At 42.5% G+C, this 24,886-nt stretch overlaps 1 protein-coding gene across 1 annotated transcript in view; it reads right to left on the reverse strand.

The window, feature by feature from the left end:
* Positions 1-24,886, reverse strand: part of MYRFL (myelin regulatory factor like) — a gene marked incomplete at its 5' end in the record, with an annotated part of 80,491 nt that overhangs the window by 14,243 nt on the left and 41,362 nt on the right. Inside the window, 8 exons of the mRNA XM_081127769.1 lie at positions 227-406; positions 524-579; positions 667-741; positions 3,213-3,298; positions 6,467-6,527; positions 7,118-7,281; positions 22,592-22,701; positions 23,480-23,588. Of these exons, the coding sequence (XP_080983895.1) occupies positions 227-406; positions 524-579; positions 667-741; positions 3,213-3,298; positions 6,467-6,527; positions 7,118-7,281; positions 22,592-22,701; positions 23,480-23,588 (841 nt within the window). The remainder of the gene's footprint in view (positions 1-226; positions 407-523; positions 580-666; positions 742-3,212; positions 3,299-6,466; positions 6,528-7,117; positions 7,282-22,591; positions 22,702-23,479; positions 23,589-24,886) is intronic.

The raw sequence follows: 24,886 nt of genomic DNA on the forward strand, positions 1-24,886 counted from the left end.
GCCACCGTTGTATATTTGGTCACTCGTTGACCAGAACGTCGTTAGACAGCACATGACTTTATTATAAGTGATTGCAAGTTTGTTTCTTTGTATTTTTAAAGATCTCAAATAGAAGAGTGGAACCATTATCTGGACCTATTAAGAGACGATTCAAGTAAATATTGACAAGGGGGGAAAACCCCTCAGGTTTAAAGCTCTAATTGTTTCTCTTTTGAACACCCTTTACCTGCCCATGATCTCTGATGAGGTTCCATTTCCTTGGACTGTCTTCGCACAGGACTGGAGAGTACTCTTCTTGTTTCCCAGATGGGGCAGCAATAAATCTCCTGACATGGCAGGATCTCACAGAAAGTGATTTCTGGGATTTGAGCCGAGGATTGTGTGGTTGCCAGAGATGTATTAGGTGCTGCGTGGCATTGGGCAGAGGGGAAAGAAGCGACAAGGTTAACCCGACAGGCTAGTTCTGTTGACAATTCCCACAAAACACAGGCTGGTTTGAGAGTGAGGAATGTGAAGATCTTACCGGAGGAAGAGGAGGCTGTGGGCGGCAGGGCAGGCTGCTGAGAGCCTGCGATGTTGCTGGAAAAGGGTAGATAATGAAATGATTCATGAAAAAGGCCTTCAAGGGTCCGTCTCCCCAAAAGAAAACAAGCCTGGAACTCTCACCTTGGAGGGAGATTTGGGGCATGTCGGTCTTGATCTTTTAAGCTAAGTATGTAAAGGGAGACTATTGTCAAGGCACTGTTTAAAAAAAAATAAAAGAAAAAGTGTTAGGTGGCAGATTTGATTCCAGATATATCTCACATAACCAGCTGGCCAGAGATGTACTCTCACAGGCCACACAGATGGGAGGGGCGGGGGAGGGGAGCCACGGTCCACAGAGCACCATGGAAACCAGCACAGTTAGGCTTCTTTGCCCTGGAGAGAAAAGCCCTCATCCTCCTGGAGCTCAGAGGCTCCTGGGGCAGTCCACGCAGATGGAGTTTTCCATAGAGCAGCCCCCTGGCCCTGGCAGGCTGTCTCAGAATCATGTCACTAGTGGAAGATTACAAGAGGAAGCGTAAAAGGCTGGAGGCAGCCCTTTGCTCCTTGCAGGAAAAAGTCAGAGCCAAGTTCACATCCACTGGTGGAGGGCGTCCACACTGTGGTGTCGGGGGGTGAAAGGAGGCACAGGTTTAGTCCGTTGTGGATGCCAAGCCCTTTGGCCACTGCTGACACCTTCCAGCTGCCTGTCTTTTCAGAGCACAAAACACCAAATCAGACAGAGGAAGGAAAGAAGTGCAATAAAGCACCCATTTCCACACTCCATGGCTTTAAAATAATGAGTCTGTCTTTCCCCCCGGCGATCAGAACTTATACAGTCAATGGAAGCTTTCCTTAAAGGTTCTGAGCTTTGGGAAGCTATTCATTCCCAACAATGAGCACGTCCAAACACTAAGCATTCTCCTTTTGGGGGGCCTAGAACTCTCTCACGAGCCACACAAGAAAGTCTGCTTGGCGACCTTACAAGCCCACTGTGCGCTGAGCCTGACCCAGGGTGACCAAGCTTGATTTCCTCTCAGTTTGACTTCACAACTGATTCTGCAGACTCAACTCCGCATTATTTTGTTCCCCATCAAAGGTGGTTTGAAATCCACTCATAAAGAACTCCCAGAGCATCCTCAGCAGCCGCTGGTTACAGCCCAGCAGGCACAGCCCTGCCTGGAAAGTGGCTCTGAGTCCACAGCCACCTCCAGGCGGCATCGGTTGTGTGGCTCTGGCGACTGCTTGCTGTGGTCTCCCTTACTCTGTTCCCCCACGGTCCCCTTTTGCTATCTCCTTGCTACTAACCCTAACTATTCTTTCTGGTTTGTCTCTGACACTGACATCTATCTGCTCCAATGCACAGTCCAGAGAATTCTGGAATAATAGAATAACATGGCTATGTGCTTCTTCCCCTGGGGCAAGCTCTGGTTTTGACCCTTCTTAGCCAGATGGCAGGTCAAAAACTGATACTAAGCCTAATTTTTCCCATTTATGGTCTTAGTGGTCAACAATATTGGAATTCATAAGATCTAATGAACACATTTCTTTATGTCATATTTAGACTTCCCATAACCTTGTTGGTTTTTCGTGGGAATATGTGAATCTAGAGAATGCTGGGTGTGTCTGTAGCGGTAGATGCTCACGCTCTCCTGAGCTGGGAATCCCAGCAGAAGACAAGCTCACTTAGGAGAGTGAGAAAAGTTAAATGACTTCTAATGGGAATTCTGTGTCAAATACTTGGGGATGCCTCCTGCAGTGGGCAGGAGCAAGTGAGAAGTTAAAATAGAAAGGGGAGACAGGCAGACAGAGGCCCCCCCGTCTTCTCTAACAGGAAGATGCTTTAGACAAAGGGAGTGGAGGCACCCTGGCACCAGCCCTTACTTCCCTCTGAGAATGACTGTCTCTCCTGAGATGAGCCCAGAAGCTGGTCCTTTCCCTCACTTTTTCAAGAGATAGATAAATATCCCTTTTGCCATGTGAATAGATTAAAAACAAGAAGCACTGGAAGACAGAGGCAAATGGCCAGGGCTCAAAGGCTGAGGGGCCATCACAGCAGCAGCAGAAGCGTGAAGACCAGAGGTCAGAAGACTCCTGCATCCCTACAGCGGTGACTCCACGTCCCTGCATAGGAGGATGGCAGTCAAAGGGAACCCAGTTCTTGCATAGCAAATACTTTTGTCCTTACTGTATTTTTTTGCTTTAACTACTAATAAATTGTATATCTTGAGATAATTTCACAGTCCCTTTGGTATGAAGTCTGCATGGAAGAATCTAGAAGAATCCTAGTAAGTATAAATGTCCAGGGGAGAGTGGGTTGTACCTAATTGCTTAATCACTCTTTTCTCCCATGAAGACCAAAGAATTTGAGAAAGTTATTTGCAAGACTAAAAAAGATACACACACAGGCACACACACACACACACACATGAAAATCACAGTAAGCTGTTAAAAAATACCGGTTGCCTGAAAAAAATCATCCTTCATCACACATTTAAGTGCAGAAAGCCTGTGTTTCTTTTCTTCCTAGTTTGAGCTTATGAAGGGCTCCCTCATCCCTAAATTCAATCCAAGGTCAATGCCCACTTTAAATGGCTCCTTGTCTTCAAAGTAAATGAAAGGTCATATATGACAAGAGGAAGATGAAAAGAAAAGGAGCTCCTAGAGCATAACATTGAAGTTTTTCTTACCAAAATGTCATCACAGCAATGAGAGTTATAACCAAGGTCTGGAAAACCCAGTTAGGACACCACTGTTTTTTTCCTGAAAAATAAACCTATAAAAAGATTCAGTACTGAGCAGTGATAAAGAGGCAAAGTGAACTGCAGGAAGGATGCTTGAAGGCTCACTCCCAGTGGGGATCTTTGCTGCTCCCTTGGGGTGCTTAGGGTGCTCCCTTCCTCCTACATCTCCCTCTTCCTCTCTGCATCCTTGAAAACAAAGCTTTCTCAAAACCCACCTCAATTCCCTCCTTTTCCCTGACACTCCAGGCTATGGGGGTCTCTGTTTCCCCTGGCATCCTGCAGTTGATCATCCATACCATTCATTTAGTGCTTATTCTTAAAGTTTTATGAGAGCAGAGGGCTGTCAGAGCCCAAATGTCCACCCCTTTTAATAGAATGCTTTTCAAAATCGAAAAGTTTTTAAGACATGATAGAGTAAATCCCAGTGGAAGAATTTCAGGCATCATGACAAACTGTGGGAAAGATTTTTGTGGCATGAAATATTACTAAGCACTCCTCAAATCTTACACATCTGTATCTAATTCCACCACCTATTTTTAAGGACAGTTCTGGGCCTGTGTTTTATTTATCCATTCAACAAATATTCATAAAGCACTAAGATGTACAACATGACAAGGGATATGAAAATGAGTAAGTTACAGTCTCTAGGAAGTGAATGAGACAAAGCTAAAGGACTGATACATATTTGGCATGAAAATTTGCATATGGGGAATGGATCAAGAACTGCAGGCTCAACAGCTGTGCACTTGCTTTGAAATCTGGCCGAATATATAAGAGAGGTGTTCTGTCCCCTTAAACAAGGTGCTCCTTAGATATGAGTTTTCCTACTAATGTAATGGAGAGTGTTATGCTTTCTTGCTCCTGGGGGTACAGGATGGAATTATGCTTTTGATCAGAAGGAAACTGAAGGAAGGTGGTAGTTAAGAAAAAGCTTAAAATTGGTCTTTTTAAAAAATTTCTTGAATAATGGTGAACACATATACAGCCCTTATTATGTGCCATAAACTCTTCTGAGTACTTTACACAAACTGTTTTTTAATCTTCACAATAACCCTCAACAATCCTCTGAGGCAGATACTGTTATTCCCATTTTAGAGGTGAGGAAAATGAGGCCCAGGAAAGCTAGGTTCCTCACCCAAGGTCACGTAGCTAGTAAGTCACAAAGCCAGGATATGAACCAAAAAACATTTGGCTCCAGAATCTGCGCTCTTAGCCACAATGCTATGCTGCCTCCCTTTCTCTGCCCGTAAAAGGAGGAAATACCCTACAACTTAGATATGAATTGTTATTATTTAAAAGGGCCTCATGGCTTACCAAATGAACTCCTTAACCTGGTGATCCAGAAACTGAGTCTAACCTGTATTTTCAGCCTTATCTTCTAGTTTCCTCCCTAACCAACTCCCACCTAATCCTTCAATGAAGCCAACGCCTGCTCCCAGACCTTTGCTCATACCATTCCACCTGCAACCTCCCTACAGCTCCTGTCAGTCTAGCCAACGCTTATTCCTCCTTGAAGGTCCAGCTCCCATAATACTCCTGCAGGACTCTGAGATTCTGCAATATTTATCACATTGGGGTACAGCTATTCTTTGCCTTTTCTTCTGATCTTTTTCTTCCCTGACTACCCTGAAATTCTTTAGTTGAAGAGGCCATGTCTCACCTGTATCTGCCTTCCACGGGCCTAGGACATTGACTGCAAGAGGTCTCCAAGTTGAATGGGTGCCCTTTAATGCCTATGTCACTTCCTGACTCTGTGTCCACATCCCAACCCCCCACCTCACCCACACACCCAAGACTCTTAATGCTTTTAATTTAGATTGTGAGACTTCCAGGAATATTTTCAGACTGAGCTCTCCATTCACTCATTCATTTGACAAGTATTACTTGAGCACCTACTATGTGCCAGACCTTGAAACATAGCATGAGGAAAGCAGACATGGGGACTGCTTTCATGCACCATATATCTTAGTTAATATTCTGAGATAAATGCAAAATAAAGAGATTTTTTGGGTGCAAGGTGCAAGCTATAGAGGTTGCACAGGACCAAATTGCACCTATTAAGAGTCACTATAGATACAGATACAAACCCCCTTATCCCATTACAAACTGGTTGGTACAAAGGGCACCTTCCCTACATAATATTTTTAATGTTTTGTTGATTGAGCAGCCTGCTATGTACTGGGCACTGTGCTAAGGGCTTTAGCTCATTTAATCCTATAGAAAATCTTTGTAAGGTATCATACTATTATTATCTCTATTTTCCAATGCAATTAAGTAACTTGCCCAAAAACACGTTTACATATGTATTTACCCATGTATTTATGTCTATTGGTAAACCAAGAAGCTTGTCAGCAATATAAAACATTGTAGTAATTTTTAGTAGGATATTAAACTCTTTCTGAATCCTTTTAGAACAGTTCAGTGTAGCATAACATGAGAAGTAGAGAGAAAACTAAGGCAATGGCCCTAACATCAGGTCATCCCTTACCAGTACAAGGTCATGAATACCTCCTGCAGAAGGACCAGCTTTGGAGCACTGGTGGATCAGAGGGAGCAAGCTGAATTTCACAGCTGTCTATGAACTGCAGCTAGAAAGGGGGTATTGCAGCTTCTCCCTCCCTGACACTTCTCTGCAGCAGAGTGTCCTTTAAGTTAATAAGTGATTAACCTTCACGTTTTACTGTAAATGCTATCCTATTGGATGAAAGTTCTCTATTCGTTAGTAAAGCCATCACATTTTAACCTTCTCAAGCAAGTGAATACCTACTCTCTATATACACATATAGTACTAAATATCAGAGGGAGAAGAGGGATTAGCTGACATTCCTTCAGGATCTTCTGAAGTCAAAGATAAGGGACTATGTGGAGTGAAGGCACCCACGCTGATCTTACAGTCCAGGGCCATATGCAGGTGGGGGGCAGCAAATTTCTTCTGATGGGGACACTAGAAATAAAAACTGGTGGAATAATATTTCTGAAATGAACATGTTCTGTACTTATTTCTCCAAACCTCTTTTTGAAAAAACAGATAATATCTATTTAAAAGTAAGTATTTAAATACCTAAATGCATAAGGATGCAAACTAGGGAATTCATCAACAGATAAATAAAGAAAAAAATCTTGATCAATTCTCTAAAGACTTTTTTTTTTTGTATAGAAAAAATATCATCTCTGTTCATTATAAGTGTAAGTTTATTTACCTTGTTGGTTTTTTTGGGAATGGTCCTTCTTGAAAGAGTACTAACAGCTCTGCTAAATTTGCTTTAAAAAGAAAGAGAGAGAATTAATTACTCTTCAAATGCCTCTCTAGGAGTTATATGACAAAGGCCCAGGCTGTCGCTAACACAGCAGTATTACTTTTTTTTTTATAATACAGTGGTGATTTTAAAAAGGAAAAGTCAAGGCAATTGAGAGATCCTTCTGCGGGAAAGGACCTTAGTAAGCATAAATGAATGCATTTCATTTCTCTTTCTCTCAAAATTATACCCCAGGAATTGTGCATTTACCTCCTTAAATAATAAAAGTAAATAAATAAAATATTTTCCCCTGAGGACAAAACATGGTTTTCTAAATTTAGAAATCACCACCTGCCTAGTTAAAGGAGAAGCTACCCTTTTACTAAAATGTATCACTTTTTGTAACAACTGCTCTTAAACAGATGTGATGTTTTGTCTCATTTTTAAAGCTGCAACAGAAAAAATAAGAAAATGATCATATAAAGCAATTGTGTTCCAAAACATTCTAAAAGAAATATAGGGACTTAACTATAAGAAAACCAATGGCTGTTGCTTGACCTAGTTATGGAAAGGCCCCACTCTTTCTCCAGATCCCTGTGGCCATCCCGGATGTACCTGATCGAGCTCGCTTCGCTGGCTGAGGACTTCCAGCTACTGAGCCGCTTTAGCCTGGCCAGCTTTCGGTTCCATATTTCTAACTCTTCTATTCTTTCCTCCAGGTTGTTGGTTAGTTTGCAGAGTTGCTTCACAGCACCTACATTTTCCATAAAGATCTGGTCCTGAAAATGAAAATAATCCAGAGTGCATAAATTAATAAAATCGAGGCCACCAGAGAACTGTCCATTGCCCAAAGACATTGGAATACACCACTGAAAATGGTTCTGCACAACCCCGAGTTCATTCAAGGTAAGTCTGGAGAGCTTTGCCACTTAAAGTGGTCCTGCTAAACGGCTGGCTGCGTAGTGAAACTGCTTATGTTCAATTTTCAATAAAATGGAAGTATGTCCTTGTAACCCAAGAGAGAGAAAGGAGCTGAAGGACATTGTCAAGTTTGGAACCTGAAGAATTATTTTCAATGGCCATCACGCTATATTTAAAACTCATAAAAAGCAAGAGCAGGCTCCTGAATGTTGACTTGTGCCTGCATCACTAAATCTTCATAAGAAATGACTTCGGTTCTTCCTGGAAAAATGTGCATCAAATTGTTCAGGCGAAGGAGGGAAGAATGGAGACCTAGGCTTTTCTCTGAGTCCTGCCACTTACTAAATGTGACACCCAGATAAAACATAACCTCTCTGAGCTTCAGTTTATTCATCTATAAAGGAGAGGAAAATTATTTTTTTTTTTTACTATATCTTTTATTGATTTCAGAGAGAGGAAGGAAGAGAGAGAGAGAGAGCTAGAAACATCAATGATGAGAGTGTCATCAATGATCGGCTGCCTCCTACACCCCCCTGACAGGGGATTGAGCCCGCAACCCGGGCATGTGCCCTGACTGGGAATCGAACTGTGATCTCCTAAATCCTAGGTCGATGCTCAACTGCTGAGCCACCAGCGGCCGGGTGGAGAGGAAAATTCTTGAGGTGTTAATTTCTGCTTTGACATCCCATGAGCTATCATGTATATTTGAGCCTAACTCCCAAAACAAAATTTAAAACAACAGCAATACTTAATTCTTCAGGTTCAGAGAAAGAACAAGAAAGGGGAAATCAACCAAAGCCAGAGCACAAAAGCCACACACTTCAGTTGTCCTAGGAACATATGTGTCCGTCAGTCATAACAAAAACCCTGGAAAGCTCTCATCAACTCACACACACCCTGATCCCATGACCTCTCATCCTTTCCCCCCTCTGCGTACACGTTCGGAACGCCACAGCACGCTTTGGGGCTCTGAGCGACTGGTCCACTATTGTAAAGTAATGAGCTAGAGGCCAAATGAGAAGGACCATTTTGTGGTTAGGGGATCCAACTCAAAGGGGTGTGTCTTTGAGATTCCCATCATGCAAACCACAGTTTTAAGGGTTTCAAACGCTGTAAAGCAACCACTCAGAAAGGATTCAAACCTGAACATAATGGATTTAAGGCTTAGTTCCTGCCATTTAAAGACATGGACACTGTTATAGAACAGACAGGCAAAGATAGGTATATAGGCGATGCTAGAATACTCTACTACTGTCATATGATGGTATATAAATCACTTGACTCAAACATAAAGGTTAAAGGACATAAGTATTAAAATTACCTACAGATACAATAATTTGCTAATGGTATACACATTAAAAGAGGTATATTATAATATCAAAAACATAAAATGTGGAAGGAGAGTAAATGGGTAGAGGTTTTGTATGTGATCCGAGTGAAGTTGCTATCTGCAAAAAATCGGCTGTTATATCTAGAAGGTATTTCATGTAAGCCTGGTGGTAAGCACAAAGCAAAAACTTATAGTAGATATAAAAAAGATAAAGCAGAGAATCAAAGCCTACTGCTACAGGAAATCATCAACTCACAAAGGAAGGCGGCAAAAGAGGGAGAAGCGAACAGCCAGGAAACGATATGATGGCACCAGTAAGTCCTTGCCTATTAATAACTGCCTTAAACGAAAATGGATTGAATTCTCTAGTCAAAAGGCAGAGGGTGTCTGAATAGATTAAAAACAAAACCACAAAACAGGGCCAAACTATATGCTGCTTACAAGAGACTCGAGTCTGCCGTAAGGACACACATAGGCTCAAAGTGAAAGGGTGGGAAAGGATTCTAACGGAAACCCAAAGGGAGAGCGGGGCAGCTATACTCATAGCAGATAAAATGGAATTTAAGTAAAAAAAAACTAACAAGAGACAAACAAGGTCATTATATAATGATAACGGGGTCAATTCATCAAGAGGACATTACAGTTGTAAATATATATGCACCCAAATTCAGTTTGAGATGAATAAGTTCTGGGGATCTAATATACAGCAAGGCGACTAGTTAACAATACTGTGTGTATCCTTGGTCATTGCTAAGAGAGTTGTAGGGGAGCAGGATTTTGTCACCCCAAAATATGCCTCATTGGCATGAGGGTTATTTTAGGCTGACTATTTTTAAGAAACAAAAGACTCAGGAAGAGCCTTTTACCTCCCCCTTAACTGCCTGAAATAACTGAGATAGCGGACCGTTTCAGGAAGACAGCTATCACCATAGATTCCTAGAAGAATACAATCCAGGTGTGGTTGACTAGGGGGTGGGACGGGGTGGGGGGACCGAACTCAGCGAGGCCTGCTTGTTGAAAGCCCTCTCGGTCTCCACTTGGCATAGCACACATTTGTTTATCAAACGCTTGTTTTTTCATCTTCATGTAAATTGCCTTCCTCCCCTTTGAAGTCCCAGACTTCTGCCCCTTCTCCTTAGCTCTGGGCGGCATACAAGCCTCAACCGCCTGACCCTCTCTGGGCCCTCATATTCTTATGGAGCCCCCATTTGTACAAAATTAAACTTGGCTTTTCCTCCTGTTATCTGTCCATGTCAATTTAATTCTTAAACCAGACATAAGAATCTGTAAGGATAGAGGAGAAACTTTTCCTCCCCAACAGAGGAAATCTTAAATGTTCTCACCACAAACAAAATAGGTGATTATATGCAGCAATAGGCGTGTTAACTAACCTTACTACAGTCATCATTTTGCAAAATATATGTGTATTGAGTAATTATGTTGTATACCATAAATAGTGTCATATGTTAATAATTTCTCAATTCAGTTGTGAGGGAGGATACTTTATTTAAATAAAATAAGATTGGACATGAATGGATAACTGAAATGAGTGAAGGATATACATAGGTTTTATCACTATTCTATTTTGCATATGTTTAAATTTTTCATCAAAAATGTGAAAAATAAAATAAATAAATCACAAAACACTAACACATCAAAAAAATCTCCTGACAAAAGCTCTTTTAAAAGTTCTAATCCTGGTATAGATGTTCTTTTACTTCTAAATTTGTTTTAATAAACATAAGGCAGAAATCATGGAGATAAAAATAACATTTTTATGGTTCTAAACGATAGTAAATGTCATTTGACTATTTACTATGTTTATATCACAGAAAACTTCATGCTGTAATTATAACTGTATTATTTAGTGGATCAGATGGCCAGCTGATGTCCACCCAGCCATCTACACCAAATCAGGTTCGCGGCCATGGCCCCCCACAGGCAGCCCGTCAGGCAGTGCTGCCAGCTGAGCAGCCTAAAGCTCCTGAGTCTGCCCACTCCTCTGCGTCCTCTCTGGCACTACCATACCTAATATACATATTTTTTATTTTTCTTGGCAAGTGGTTTCTTCTTTTTATAAAAAATGTTTCCTTGATATGTTAATTTGTGATTTAGCCCCAACTGAAGCTGACCACGGAGAAGGCTGCTGAAGTCCCTTCTAAGCCACAGCGCGCTCTTTCTGCAATGACTCCCCAGCAGGACTTTTAAAGCTGCCTCACGAGATAAGAGCAATGGCTGCATTGTCTGGTTACTTGTCAATAATGATAAAAAGCCAGCTCCTATTTCTCCAATTCAAATTTGCCAGCACCATACATCTTTCAGGTAGGTCCACTAGGCCAGAAACCAATTCATATGCTTCCCTATTTAAGAGGAAATAAAGGTGGAAAGGGAACTTACTTGTACCTTCCTAATTACAATTAAGGCCCTGACTTTAGGGATCCAGTGATAAATTACCAAAAATTAAATTCCTACAACATGATATGGGGACTGGCTCTTACTAAAATACTATAACTGCTGTCCTCTGTGATCACAGTAAAGCCAGTACAGGGGTGGGCAAAAGTAGACTTACAGTTGCAAGGATGTGAAACAGAGTTTATTCTTCTATTATTATTTATTAATTTTTGTATTATTTGTATTACAACTGTAAATCTACTTTTGCCCACCCCTTCATAAAAATGTTCAAAACTTAACCTAGAATTTTCTGAAATTGTTCTTTTCTATGCAAGCGAATGGTCTTTATGAGTTCATTCTCACCACAAATGTGCACCTAGATGCCTGAGGGACTTTTCCTAAATGCACACACCCAGGTGCCATGTAGAGGCTTGTTTGTATTCGTTAAGACTGAGATGGGCATAAGGCTGGGACAAGTTGAAAAGCTTTCCCAACTGATGCCCATTGTTGGTTAAAAACTATTTTATAACTGAACCTAATTTAATTACTCAACTCTGTCTCGTTATTATGGAACATTTTATTTTATTTATTTTATCATAAAGATTTTTTTTCAGAGAGAAAGAAAGGGAGAGGGAGAAGGAAAGAGACAAGATCAATGTGAGAGTGAAACATCAATTGGCTGCCTCCGGCACACTCCCAACCAGGATATGGAGGCTGCAACCCAGGCATGTGCCCTGACTGGGAATTGAACCTGCAACCTTTCGGTGCTGGGGACAACACCCAACCAACTGAGCCACACTGGCCAGGGCATTATTGACGATTTTAAATGGGACCAACTACCCCAGCTGTGATGCAAAAATGATGAAACCGGCTTGCCACCAAAATTGCTCATGAGACTTTGGGGGGCAAGTAGCAATTGCTTCAAATCACATAAGAATGTTCCACCCACAGTTTAAGACTTGCTTTGGGGTGAAGGCACATACCAACAGCGTGAGCATATTTTCTGAAAGGACGAGTAGGGCAGGTTGGCAAGGACATGTGCACAGGTAAACAACAGGAGGCATCTGTGAAATCAGAGCTGTTACCTAGTCAGAGTGGGTCTCTTATTTAAGTTTTGTCTTTCACCATCGCCCCTTCACACTCTGTGCTCTAATTATACTGAACCCTTTGTCCTTCACTGGACATGTCCAGCTCTCTCTGGCCTCTGGAACTAGCACAAGCTTCTCTCTTTACCTGAACCACCTGTCCTGCCCCTCCTCCCCCTCTCCTTACACTTACTGTCATATTTACCTATGTTATAAACACCTAGTGACGGGGCCCACATCCTGTCCACTGCCGACTGGCGCCAGCACAGAGCAGTAGCTCAGTACATATTTGACGACTAAATGAATGAATATATTCTTACAATGGCAGTTCATGCTGTGAGGTACTGAGAGAGGTCGAGTGGCCAAACTTCCAGTTTATTTTTTTTATCTGAGGTTTCTCTCAGAAAAATAAGATTAAGGTCTAAATCCCCATTAAGAAATGCCCTTGGAAATGCAGATGAATTAAGCAAAGAAACACTGGTGTTTACCGTTCTCAGTGCAATGGGATAGTGGTTTGATTGTACTCAGCAAACTGGTTTCCACTCTGGTTAGGTGCTTTCCCCTTTAGGAGGAGATTGGCTCAGGAAAGAGATGAATGTCTTTTCAGGCCCCCTCACACCCTAGGAAACCCTGGGACTGTGCAGAGCACAACTGCAAGTTCTTGAGTCCCTTGCAGGTCTGAGAGTAAATGAGTCCACAACACTGGGGAGCAGCCGGGCAGGGGAGTTGGTCTCTCCTGTCTTCGGGAACTACAGCTCGTCCTCCGTCAGCAACACTGAGGAAAGGGGGCCAAGCCTAGTGGCAAAGAATGCTCGGAGAAGTTGAAATAGGCTCTTATTTCTTTCCCAGTGAGAGTCACAGACTTGAAAATCTCTCCTTATGGCATCTGATGTTGCATGGACTGATGTTTTATAATCAGATGATGGGAATAAAACAGCCTGTAACTGACGTTATGAAAATGATTGCCAAAGGGAGAAAAACTGTCTTCAGCCAATGGGTGTGCCTAGCAATTGTTTGGGCTTTGGATAAACTCAGCTTTAGATCCCTGTCCAAGAGTTTATTTTGTGATAATTCTCCAGGCCCTGACATGGATTTTAAAAAAACCAGAATCCCCAAACCAGAAAAGCAGGCTGCTGAGACAGTATGGAAGCCCAGCGCTCCAGCTGAATTTCTAACAGGTCCCTGGAGGAGAGGTCTGCCTTCCCTGCTTATTTCTCTTGCAAAGACGACAACTCCTGGGTTCATTTCCCTGGATTTGTGTTTTGACTTCTGCTTTAGGTGGGAAGAGCACAGCTTTATAAAACTGTTTAAAATATGTTTCATTGTTGCCTTTTGTGTGCTTTAGAATCCTCCCTTAATTTCATTTATCTCTGTTTAAGTGGAACTTTCTGTGGAAGGACTTGAGTCCTTTGAACTAGCACGTCACAGTTTGTTGCAATTCTTTGATTTCTTGTCTTCCCTGGTGAGGTGTGAGCTCCTTTTGAGGGTAGTCACTATGTCTTGTGACTCCCCAGGGCAAACTAAGTACCTGGCACATGTACCTTAATGTTCAATTAATGAACAGAATCATTAGTTCTTTATCAGGCACTTATGATGTACTGACCACTTTCCTAGGTGCACAGATAAAACAATTAGATAAGGTAGAAAGGGCCTCTGCCCTCGTAGAGCATATTTTCTAGTGGGGGAATCTGACCAACAACACCTAAACCACAAGTAAATAATATAGCTTTAAGCTGTAATTAGCACTAGGAAGGAAGCCAACAAGGCATTGAAATAGGAAATAATTGTCATTATCTTAAGCCATTGCTCTAGCTTAGTCTATTAGTGTTATTTTTGAGAGCACTGGGGAAGAATAAAGTAGCCTCAAGTGGACAGTTACAGTCTCATCCTGAAAAAGACAGGTAACCCAAAGTAAAACTGGGCCCAACAATTCACAGAACGAGAAATCTAAATAGCTAACATAAAAAAGAAATGCACAGCTTTATTACTAGTCAGAGAAAGGCAAATTAAAACACTAAGATATCACTTTATCCTGACCAGGTTGTGAAATTTAGAAAGTCTGGTGATGTCAGGTGTGAAGTATGTAGAAAAACTGGAAGCCTCATGCGTTGCTGTTATGAGTTAGAACTGACCAACCATCTGGCAGTTTCATGAAGTTAAGGCAATGTACATCCTATACCCCACTCCTGGTATATGTCCCAGAGAAAACCTGCCACAGATTCATTCACAAGGGGGCCTGCATGAGAAAATCAACTGAGTTGAGGGATCCACATTTTAGAAGGAGAAGGTAAAGTCATAGGCCAAGGAATTCCATGCATCAGACTATGAGCAGATGTTCATAGTTCAAAGAAATTTAAAACACATTGGAAAAGAAAACAAACACTAATAATATTCCAGAAAGCCCGAACACCCAAGGATATATACGAAACACATTGGAGTGACTGCCATTGTTGTGGAGGGTTGGATGGAAGAGGGGATGAGATAAAGAGGGGAAAATGCAATGAAGTAAAAGAGCAGTAAAATGCAGACCATGGTATGTCAACTCTCAAGGTCCAACAACAAAGACAAATCCTCTGGGTGGGGCGGGATGAAAGGGATTTTACAGCTTGGGAGACACCACTCTTGCAGAGTTTCTTTACTCTTTAGCTCTCTGCTCAATGTAAGCAGCTTGAAAGCACAGAGATGGACTGAATTTGCAGGTGAAGTCCAAGCAAGCTATGTCTACTCAGGGGGAGGAAGGGACGCTGACCTTGGTGTCAGATGATACAGATCAAGAGACGTTAGCATTGGTCAGAAGGGAACTGAATTACACTTAAAGATTCTACTTCTTTAAAAATTACTCGAAAATGTTCTCTTTGAAACCTTTGGCACAAATTCAGCTATTTTAGCTAAGTTCCACTTTGATAAATGAAGTGTGAAATTTCAGGTCCTAGACCACAGGCCTATCCGGTTGTCAAAGCATTGCCACCACCTGCTGACATGATATTTAAATTGCAGTTTCAGGTGTCTGGAACAATGGCTTCTTTTCCCAACATTTTATTACAAAAATTTTCAAGCATGCAGAAAAGTTTAAAAAATTGTAAATATTCATATACCCACCACCTAAACTCCCTAGTTAGTATCCTGATCTGATTTTTTTTTAATCATTTCTCTCCACCTATACATCCATTCATTGGTCTTCTTTAAACACATTTTTTAAAAATGAGCAATAATTTTTAAAAAGAAGACATAACTATGAAAAGAAATTTTCCAAGAAAACAATAAATGACCTATTTGTCTCTTACATTTTTATCAGAAAACAAGAGAATTTCTCCCTGTTTCCAGTGTAAAGAGTTCCTAGGAAAGAACATGATTTAAAAACAGGTGATCAGGTGTTAAAATATCCAAGGTTGGTTGTAATAACTTACGAATTCTAAGAACTCATTTAGTTTAGAGTCAAATCAATCAAGTGAGTGCAACAGGGAATGCTAATCCCCCACAGTGAGTTCTCCTTCCTCCCTTGATGAGAAAAGAATGGACTTCTGATTCCATTTAGATTCTGGGTTGGCTATTTGAACATAAACAATATAATATTTTATAACTCAGTATTTCTCTATTTAAGCATGAAAAATACATCACTCTATTAAAAAAAAAAACAACACATAAATTATTTCAGAGAGATCTGAGGTGGTGGCATCTCTGAGTGGCATCAGAAAAATTATGACGAGCTAATCACTTATTGGGTTCTGTCATGTTGTAGACCTAAAGTTATTGCCCTAAGAAAACTTGCATTAGCAAAAATCATTTATAAAAACAGTTGCTTCAGTGGGGGACAAAGTGACTAAGGTAGAATTTAAACTCGCCATAACAAAGTTATTTTTACCGCTGAAATGTAAAGAATAAAATGATTTGTTTTATATAGCTATAAAAGTGACCTTATAATCCCCAGAACTTGCTGAGCCAAGTTTTGGACACAGTTTTATCTGATGCTGAAATTCACACTCTTCACCACTGTGTACCATAGACTACTGGGTAATTTTTCAGTCATCAAAATCAATAATTTGTTGTTAACGCTCGCTATCCTCCCATCGCCTCTGTCTCCCCGTTTCCTGGCTGCTCCTCTCTGTTCACTCAACTTCTTGGCACCCCACTCTCAGGCTCCGCAGGCCCCTCCGCCCTCCAAGCCTCCCTGGAAGCGCTCTGCTGCAGTCAGTCCTCTGCTTCTGCAAACTCAGAAAGCGCGCGGCCAGGCAGGGCAGGGAAGGGAAGGAAGCCGGGTGTGAGGCCTGCGAAGCCCCTCTGGGCAGCCACCCCTCAGCACCACGCCACCAGGCCTGATATTTCCAGGCAATGGAAATCGGAAATTTGTGTGAGAATCTCCTAATTTTTGAAGGTAGGCAACAAATTTGCAAGTATTTCAAATAGTGGGGGAGTGTGGGGAATGTCTGCAGCCAGACTTGGCCACAGGCTTCCTTCCAATCTAGGATCTGCGTCCATAACCCTTCCCTTCTCTCCTCTGCGCCCCCGCCCCCAGTGGAGAAATATTGGTTATTATATTATGAATGGAACGATCCAGGAGAACGGGAAGCTAATGCTCAAAACCCAAACGACACCGTGGGTTAGGTGTGCGGGGCTGTGGTGGGAGCTGAGTGGTCAGAGACGAGGTAAGGGTGATGAATCGTGTCTTCAGTTCTTAAAGTTGTTCAGTTCTATGGGGTCTTTTCCATAGGAAAGTAGCCAGGAAATCGCTCCACCTAGGGTTCAGGAACCCACAGACAGCTGACCAAAGCCCAAAATCATTTCCTTACTCCAAATGCGACACGCTCCGAGGGTGAGCAGAGCCAGTCAAGGTCCCCCTCTGAGCCCTCAAGACAAAACAGCCCTGGCAGCTGCTCGGGACTCACAGACCAGGGCAGGGTCCCCAGCCGGGGCAGATCTACCATGGACACTAGCTCCTGGCTATGGCTTGTTATGTTACCGGTACAAGGTTCTTGTGCCTGACGCTCCAAAAGAAAGGCCAATATTCAATAGATCAGAGTTTGGAGCAAAGAAAGGTTTATTGACAGAGAAAGCCTAACTCAAGAAGGTGGGGGTGCATTATATGGCATTCTGCCCACCTTTCCCTTCTTAATTAATATCTTTATCCATGTCTGAAGCTTCCCCTCGATGTCACCTACTCTCTCAAGTTCCACACTCCTGGCTGTCACCTCTGGACATTTTCATCTCATTCCTCAGCTGACATCGCAAACTCAAAACTGAGCTCATCTTTTTACCTAGAAAACCACTTCCCCTTCAGACTTATTTATGTCAAAAGAACCACTTCTCTTCCTGTCATTGACATTCAAAAGCTCAGGCATTCATGTAAACACGTTCTTATTGAAAACCCGCGACGTGTCAGGTTCTGTACTAAACAGCGTGGGATGGACGAGGCACATTCTCTGACCCCCAGGAGCTCACAGGCTATGGGAGGAGACAAAACAGAAAGAGAACAAGAAGACGTGATAAATACTCCAGAAGATGCACATTCAGAGGCCCAAGCAGTGCAGAGACAGGATCAACCAGGCACAGAATTCATTAATTAATTCAATCGATATTCACTGAATTCCTACAATATTCTAAACCCTGGAGTTAAAGCCAATCAGGTGCTGAAGCGCAGAAGATTTTTGCTCTCACACAACTAATTGGGGATTTTGGCAAAGAACAAGCAGACAAATGAACAGGACAATTTCCGTTAGGGACCAAAGTCTTCAGGATGCTGTGAACAGCTTAGCAGTGTGTCCCCTGCGCAGAGGCAAAGCCCAGGGGGTGGACACGGTCGCACCAGCCGGAGGGAGCACCTTTTCTAATTACTAAAAGGACACTACACACCCTCACAGTGGCCCTGAGTCTTACAAAGTGAAACCGAGTGAGGTGGAGACTGTTCAGAGAAAGGGGAGGTCTTGGTGCTGAGATACAGCTGATGAGTCTTCAGGACGGAGACACAGACCCACATACCCGAGCAGTGAGGCAGAAACAAACCCGAGTGTGAGAATCAGAAAAGAGGGCTGGTGGGGGAGGGGCTGCCAAACAAGCCGCGCCTGTGTGTGCAAAGATACCACAAATACACTATATTCTGAAGGGTCTCAGCTTATTCGGAAGGTGTTTGGGAGTTGAGGGGTGGGTGTGTGAGTGTTAGGAACTGAGTTAAAAAGACGAGATTCCATCCAGATCTGGAGGCTTATGTAGTCTAGCCAGTGAAGAGCCAAACATGGGAAAGGGAGGTTGTATGATCAGAGATTTGTTTTGTTTTAAAGGAAGATAATTCTACAGGTGGCTAGCAGGTCACTTAGGTCATTATAATAGGAACGAAAGGGAAAGAATAAAGAGAATGAAGAGGGGAGATGACATATGAGAGACGTTGCCAACGTAAGAACAAGACTTGGCATCTAATTAGACACTGTGGATGAGAGAAAGGGAGGCTTGAGAGGCCACCTGGGATGCCCTCCCTCCCTCAGTCGTATCTTCAGTTCCCAAGGTCCAACAGTGTCTTATGTCACTTATCTCTCTGTCCCCCCACTTCCTTTCCATCCGTGAGCTCCTAGTGTCCAGATATCCTCCCTCCTTCCTCTGAGCTGATGGGACACTTCACTTGTGCAGCCACTGCACCTCTCACGCTGCAGCGTAGAGCTCACTTCTTGTGTACCTCTCTTATCTGTAAGGTGCTTGAAGACAGGAACAAACTGTTATTTATCTCTGCGGAACTGAAATGACAATTCCTGCCACATTATGGATGAAGAAAAAGAGAATCAATGAATAAAATGTAGCTACATACTAAGTTATGGTAGGGTGGTTTATAACGTGCAATCTTAACACACACACATATAGATTATTCAATGAATAATTATTCATAAGATGAACCTCATTTTTATATAGACACAGCTATAAATTTGTTTAAGATAGTTCTTACATTTATTGTGTACATTTTTCTTATACCAAGTAGAACTATTGATAATGCTCAAGAAATGTAACCACCTGCTTCCAAATAATCACAGAAACAAATAAATAAAGTTGCCAGGTAAAGAGATAGATGAACAAGCCAGAAAGCCCCGAGTGGTCTCCTGCAGGGCTAGACTATGGCATGACCGCCCTGTGGCCCCCTTACCCCACTATCAGCCCTGAGCCCTTCCCTCCACCTTCCATCACTGAGTTCTCACACTGTCTGATCCTGAGGAACTTAGGAGAACCAGCAAATTACTCCGGATAAGAGAAGATTATCTTGCAAGGCCATCTCTCTTGCTAAGAAAAGAAAGAAAAGCTGTTTATGCCAACATTGACTGGCATGACTAATCACCAATTCTGATTGATGGCATAGACAGTCTGTAAAGATCCAGCTATTCTTTTTCCTGTTTTGGCATAAAGTTGTACAGTATATGTGGAAATGGTATAGCAATCATGGAGCACAGGAGTTCAACATTTTTATGTGCATTTCTAATTTGCACTTTAGCTTCAGTGAAAATTTCTTTATTAAAAAAGGGACAGTTGATGGAAGGGAAATGGAATGAAAAGTGGAGAGACTGTATCTTATCTGATCTCCACCAGTAACTATAGTACATAAAGCCCAGGGAGTCCTAGTGAAGTTCCAATGAAGTTCCTAAACACTAGCATCCCTGGGTGTGGCAATCAAGGACTCCACACTGCCCACGTGAATGGGTGGGAGGTCAGGAAAGCAAGAGGCTTTCTGCACACCTTCTATTTTACAATTAACAAAGAGCATGGGACAACCAGAGCCACGTTCCCTGAGGATATGCTTTCATCTATTTCTGAAAAAAAAGAGACACAGAGAGAGAGAGAAACATTGATCGGTTGCCTCCCATATGCACCCAGACTAGGGGTTGAACCCACAGCCTGGGTATGTATCCTAACTAAGAATCAAACCCACAACCTTTTGGTGTATGGGGCAATGCTCCAACCAACTGAGCCACCCAGCCAGGGCCCTTGTGTTCTTAATGAGAAAGAATACAGGTGATCTGTGAAGTACTTATAATGTAGAGGAGGGAGATTCCACAATGTTGAATATTAAACCAGCAACTGAAGGCCATCCTCTACAGACAGCCTAAGAAGAACACAGGGCTTCAGAGTGTGGAGATGTTCATCTGTTCTTGGTGTTACGGGTTCTGTAAATGAGTGTGGCCTCAGTGACGTCTCCGTAGATCATATCACTATAAGGTTCTGTTACTAAGAGAATCGCAACTTTTCCACTCTGGACTCCTGTTGGTTTTACTTATTTATAGACTGAATGCCACCTTGGCATGGTTTGCTCCTCAGGTGACAAATGAACCTGGCTGGCTGGAACAAGAATGTCACCCCCTCCTTTCCCAGGGCTCTGCACTTGCCTTCCTAGGAATGAACTTGGGTTGTAGCCTCTCCTGGGGGAAGTGGAGAGTGGCCCTTGGAACTCCTGTTGCTAATAATTCCAACTGTCCCCATTCAACTCAAATGGGAATGGGAAGATCCTGGGCCAGGGGGAGAACTAATTATTTTGCTGCACAATGAGTCATAAGGCCCTGGGCAGATGTTACCTACACTGAAAACACATAAATCTCTTTCCTGAGTGTTGCAGGGGAGAGCCACAGCAGACTGATATAGCTGCTACCAGCCGAGAAATTCCAAGAGCCCCCGCCTGGGCAGCCTGGTGACACTCCCAAGGCTGTGTCCTGAGACTGTCAGCTATACCCATGCTCTATTCTCTCAGCCCAGGAAGCTTATGAAAATGTAAGAGTGAGTGTCACTTTATTATACAAATACCTCTGAAGTTAGTTTATATTTTAAGTAACTATAAATTTTTTAAGTAAATTATCTGAAAACTTCAGTATTTTACAAAAATAAATTTCTCATGACACACCTCTCAAGTGAAGTGATAGCCCAGGTTTGAGAGGAAGACCTCCCCAATTATTTTATTTTACTTTTTTTAATCAAAGATGTGATCCTGGGAAGCAGGAAGACTTAACCTGACTTCTGCCACTGGGCCCTCTCAGCCCAGGGCTCAGCAGGCCATACAGATCCCAATGGTATCTAAGTACTTGTTGTCCAAAACTTGTAGACAGAGGACTATGGGAGGGCCTAACAGGAAAATGCACCTTCTACCTTGCTACTCCAAGTGTGGCTTTCTGACCAGCAGCGTTGGTAAAAGTGGCATCACCTGGAGGCTGGTTAGAAGTGCAGGACTCAGGTCTCATCCCATTCTTGCTGAATCAGAATCTGCATTTTAATAAGACATCCCACTGATTCTTACATACTTTGAAACCGAACTGACAAATTACAAATTCTTCTTGTTCAAACATCTCTCCCGATTACTATAAAGTCCCCATGTCAATCAGTCTTTCCTCCAAGCCTCAAATATAACAATGTAGCTTAAAGCGAACCAGCAGCAGAATGAACTGGCAAAGTGTGAAAAAGATGCGGGATTGCACAGAATTAACAGACATGATCTTGGAGAAGTAGTACTCAGATCACACAGGAGGCATCGGCCAGGGAGGAAAGGCAGCCTCAGACCCCTTAGCAAGGGAAGAGGCGCGTATCCACAAGCATGGTCACATTCCTTCAAAAGAGAATGATTTGAATATCAAAGAATGAAGACAGGCCCTTGGGAAAAATGACGAGGCTCATGAATATCTTTGTAAAAATGACCCACTTTATGACTGTGCCGTGAAAGTCAAACATATAATTTTGTTGAAAAACTGTGCTAAAAAGTAAAATCGACTTCAGTCCAGCTGGTGTGGCTCAGAGGATGAGCGTCGACCCAAGAGGTCACCAGCTTGATTCCTGGTCAGGGCACACGCCTGGGTTTTGGGCTCGGTCCCCAGTAGGGGGCGTGCAGTCAGCGACCGATCAATAATGTTTTTCTCTCTTCGATGTTTCTATGTCTCTATCCCTCTCCCAATAAAAACATATTTTAAAAAAACATCAAATTCAGTCTTCATTCTAAGGAGGAGCACATTGTTTTAATGATAACTTAAATGATGTTATGTGAGGTATGTTATTTTCATAAGTTTTAGTTCCACTTTTCAAGGCAAAGTCTAATGAAGTGTTGTCACTATTTCTCATGATGTTTGGTCCTTGTTTAAGTGCACTCCTGCCAAGTGGACTTTCCCAGGGCTGGTTTTCCTCCCATAAGACACTCTGAACTCTAACGTTTACTGTTGTGTGTCCCCTTTTCTTTTTCCCTATGGGACTTTTTGGTGCCTAGAACCAGTGTGGCATCATTGACACCAACATACTCTCCAGCTGAGTGAAGAATTCTTACTGTCCTGCTTCTTGGTTGGATGTTTCAGAGCACTGTGATGTCACGGAAGGGGGTTCACTGTGGGTTATAGCTCTAGAGGCAGGTGTCTATTCCGTGGTTACCTTATCGACCATGAGGAAGTTCTCCAGGGTCTCTCCGTTTTCACAGGTGACGTCGCCAACCTCCCTCACGGCTCTGGGCAGGATCTCTTGCACCTCCTGGGCAATCATTCCTAGACACAAAACACTCCAACAGGTTGAGTCAGGAAAAGACCTTTCTGGAGAAAATCCTCCCAGGCCTACATCAGAACGGAGCACCCACAGCCATGGGCCACACGGGAAGTCTTTGCAAACAGAGGCTTATCCCTTCTCAGCTTTTGCTTTGATCTAAGTGCATTTGAAGTAAAGAAGGAATTTTGAGCCATGAACCACTCTAGGATTAAAGTGGGAGTGCCACGCTCTTTACTTTTCCTCGAGACTCTGGGCCAAATGTTGGAAGGGTAAGTAAATACCTTAAAATTCCTTCACGTAGAAGCAAGGGTGGGGGCATTAGCTTATTTTTTTCTTTTCCTGCAGGAGCACTTTGCGTCCTAATCCATTCTTTAGGATCCCCGGATTGGAGTATAAGCACCACTTTGGCCCTTCTCTGACCTAGACCTGCCTACCCTGCCATTGTCTCTCTCCATCCCAGGACTGACCTCCAACAGTTTGAGCTGCCACCTGCCCCTCGACCCTCATCCCATGAACAACAGGACGCCCGTGAGAAGAAACAATATATTAAAAATACTCCACCAGTACCTCGGGGTGCAGGATTGAGGTTGGAGTGTTGCGTAAAGGTGACAGGAATTTCTTTAAGCTTTCCTGTTCTAGTGATTATGGGTTTCACAGAGCACGAGTTAGACCAGCGGGATGTTGTCAAATGCCATAGCACACACCCTCCAGGTAAAGAATTTAGAATTAAAATTCTCATAGGTGACAATATGGAATTAAAAAGGGAACTTGTGCATGTACCTGTTTGATGGGCAGTGTTTATGCCCATCGCAGACGCAAACTCAGGTTTGTAGTCATACTCAACAACCCTCATTTGGGCTATTCTTCTCAGCTGTTCATTTGTGTCAACCTAATTGAATTAAAGAAGAGCAAACAGGTTTCACCCACTTGGATATTTGCTGTTTAAATCAATGCCCAGAGTGACCCAGAGCGATTAGGCACGTGGAAGATAAGATTGTCTTTTCCTGTTGCTCAAACTATTTTAAGAGAAATTTATATTTTTCTCCTTAGAGAAGCCAAAGTTTCAGCTTTCACATTAGTGAATTCTATCCACTGATTATAAACTGAGCCAGTTTTTATGCATAGATTCCAAGACAAAAGCTCCCTCATTCACTGCTCCTGCCTTCCTTCCCTCCTCTGAGGCAAACCCTCCTTCTGAGAATTGAGGTTGCTCACTTTGGTATAACAATAATGATTTTTTTAAATCATCTTATTCAACAAGTAAAAAATTGGCAGCCCTATGTGGGTTCCCTAAATTTTCTTTTAGAACATAACTGGGTTATGAAACCAGTGATCTCTTGGCAATTAAAATTATACTGCCTGGACATTCATCCATGTGTTGGAGCAACCAAAAAATGCTTTGATGATGTTGCTGCTGTTTTAATAAAACCCCTGCCATGACCCTCAACTCCTCAAGACTCACTCTGTCAGACGAACAGGGCAGCTGCTCCAATATCTTTAAAGGCCCTTGCCTTCCCTAGTTTGGCTGACTATGGAAGGCTGTGGCTTGGCACTTAACTGGCTAAATGGACAAGCTTTACTTCAGGTATTTGTCAAGGAATCTAATTTTCAGCTCACTATTGTTTTAATAACTGCTCTTCTTATCAAAAGCTTGGTTCAATGTTTTATTCAACTAACATTTACCAATCACCTTCAACATACCACGCACTACACTAAGTGCTGGGACTTCAAAACTGATTGCCTTTTCACCCAGAACTAATCCAAAATAATACGGAATGTAAACTGTAATTGAAAAATAAAATTTTTAAAATGATTACCTTTTAAAAGTTTGTGGTCTACACAAGAAGGCAGACTTATCACATACGGATTGTATTACAATGTGGCATGCAGGGTGATGATGAAATTATGAATGGAAAGTCATGACTGCTCTGAGCAAGGACCTAAGATATTCTCAGGGGGGAGCATAAAGGGGCTTCCTTGAGATGGTGAAGCCCAATCGAGATCTTGGCTTCTTTGTGTTCTCAAATGTGTTCTGCTCCTTTCACTTCAGGACCTTTGTTCATAGCATTTTCCTGCCTCAGTAGCAATTTCTTCCCACTCCCCTTCGCCTCCCCCAATGCCAACATTCCTTCACCAGAGAAGCAGCTCTTGACCTCCAAGACTAGGAAGGGTCCCTCTGTTTATGTG

Source organism: Miniopterus schreibersii (genome assembly GCF_964146895.1).
Source record: "Miniopterus schreibersii genome assembly, chromosome: 2".
In the NCBI taxonomy this organism is placed as follows: Eukaryota; Metazoa; Chordata; class Mammalia; order Chiroptera; family Miniopteridae; genus Miniopterus; species Miniopterus schreibersii.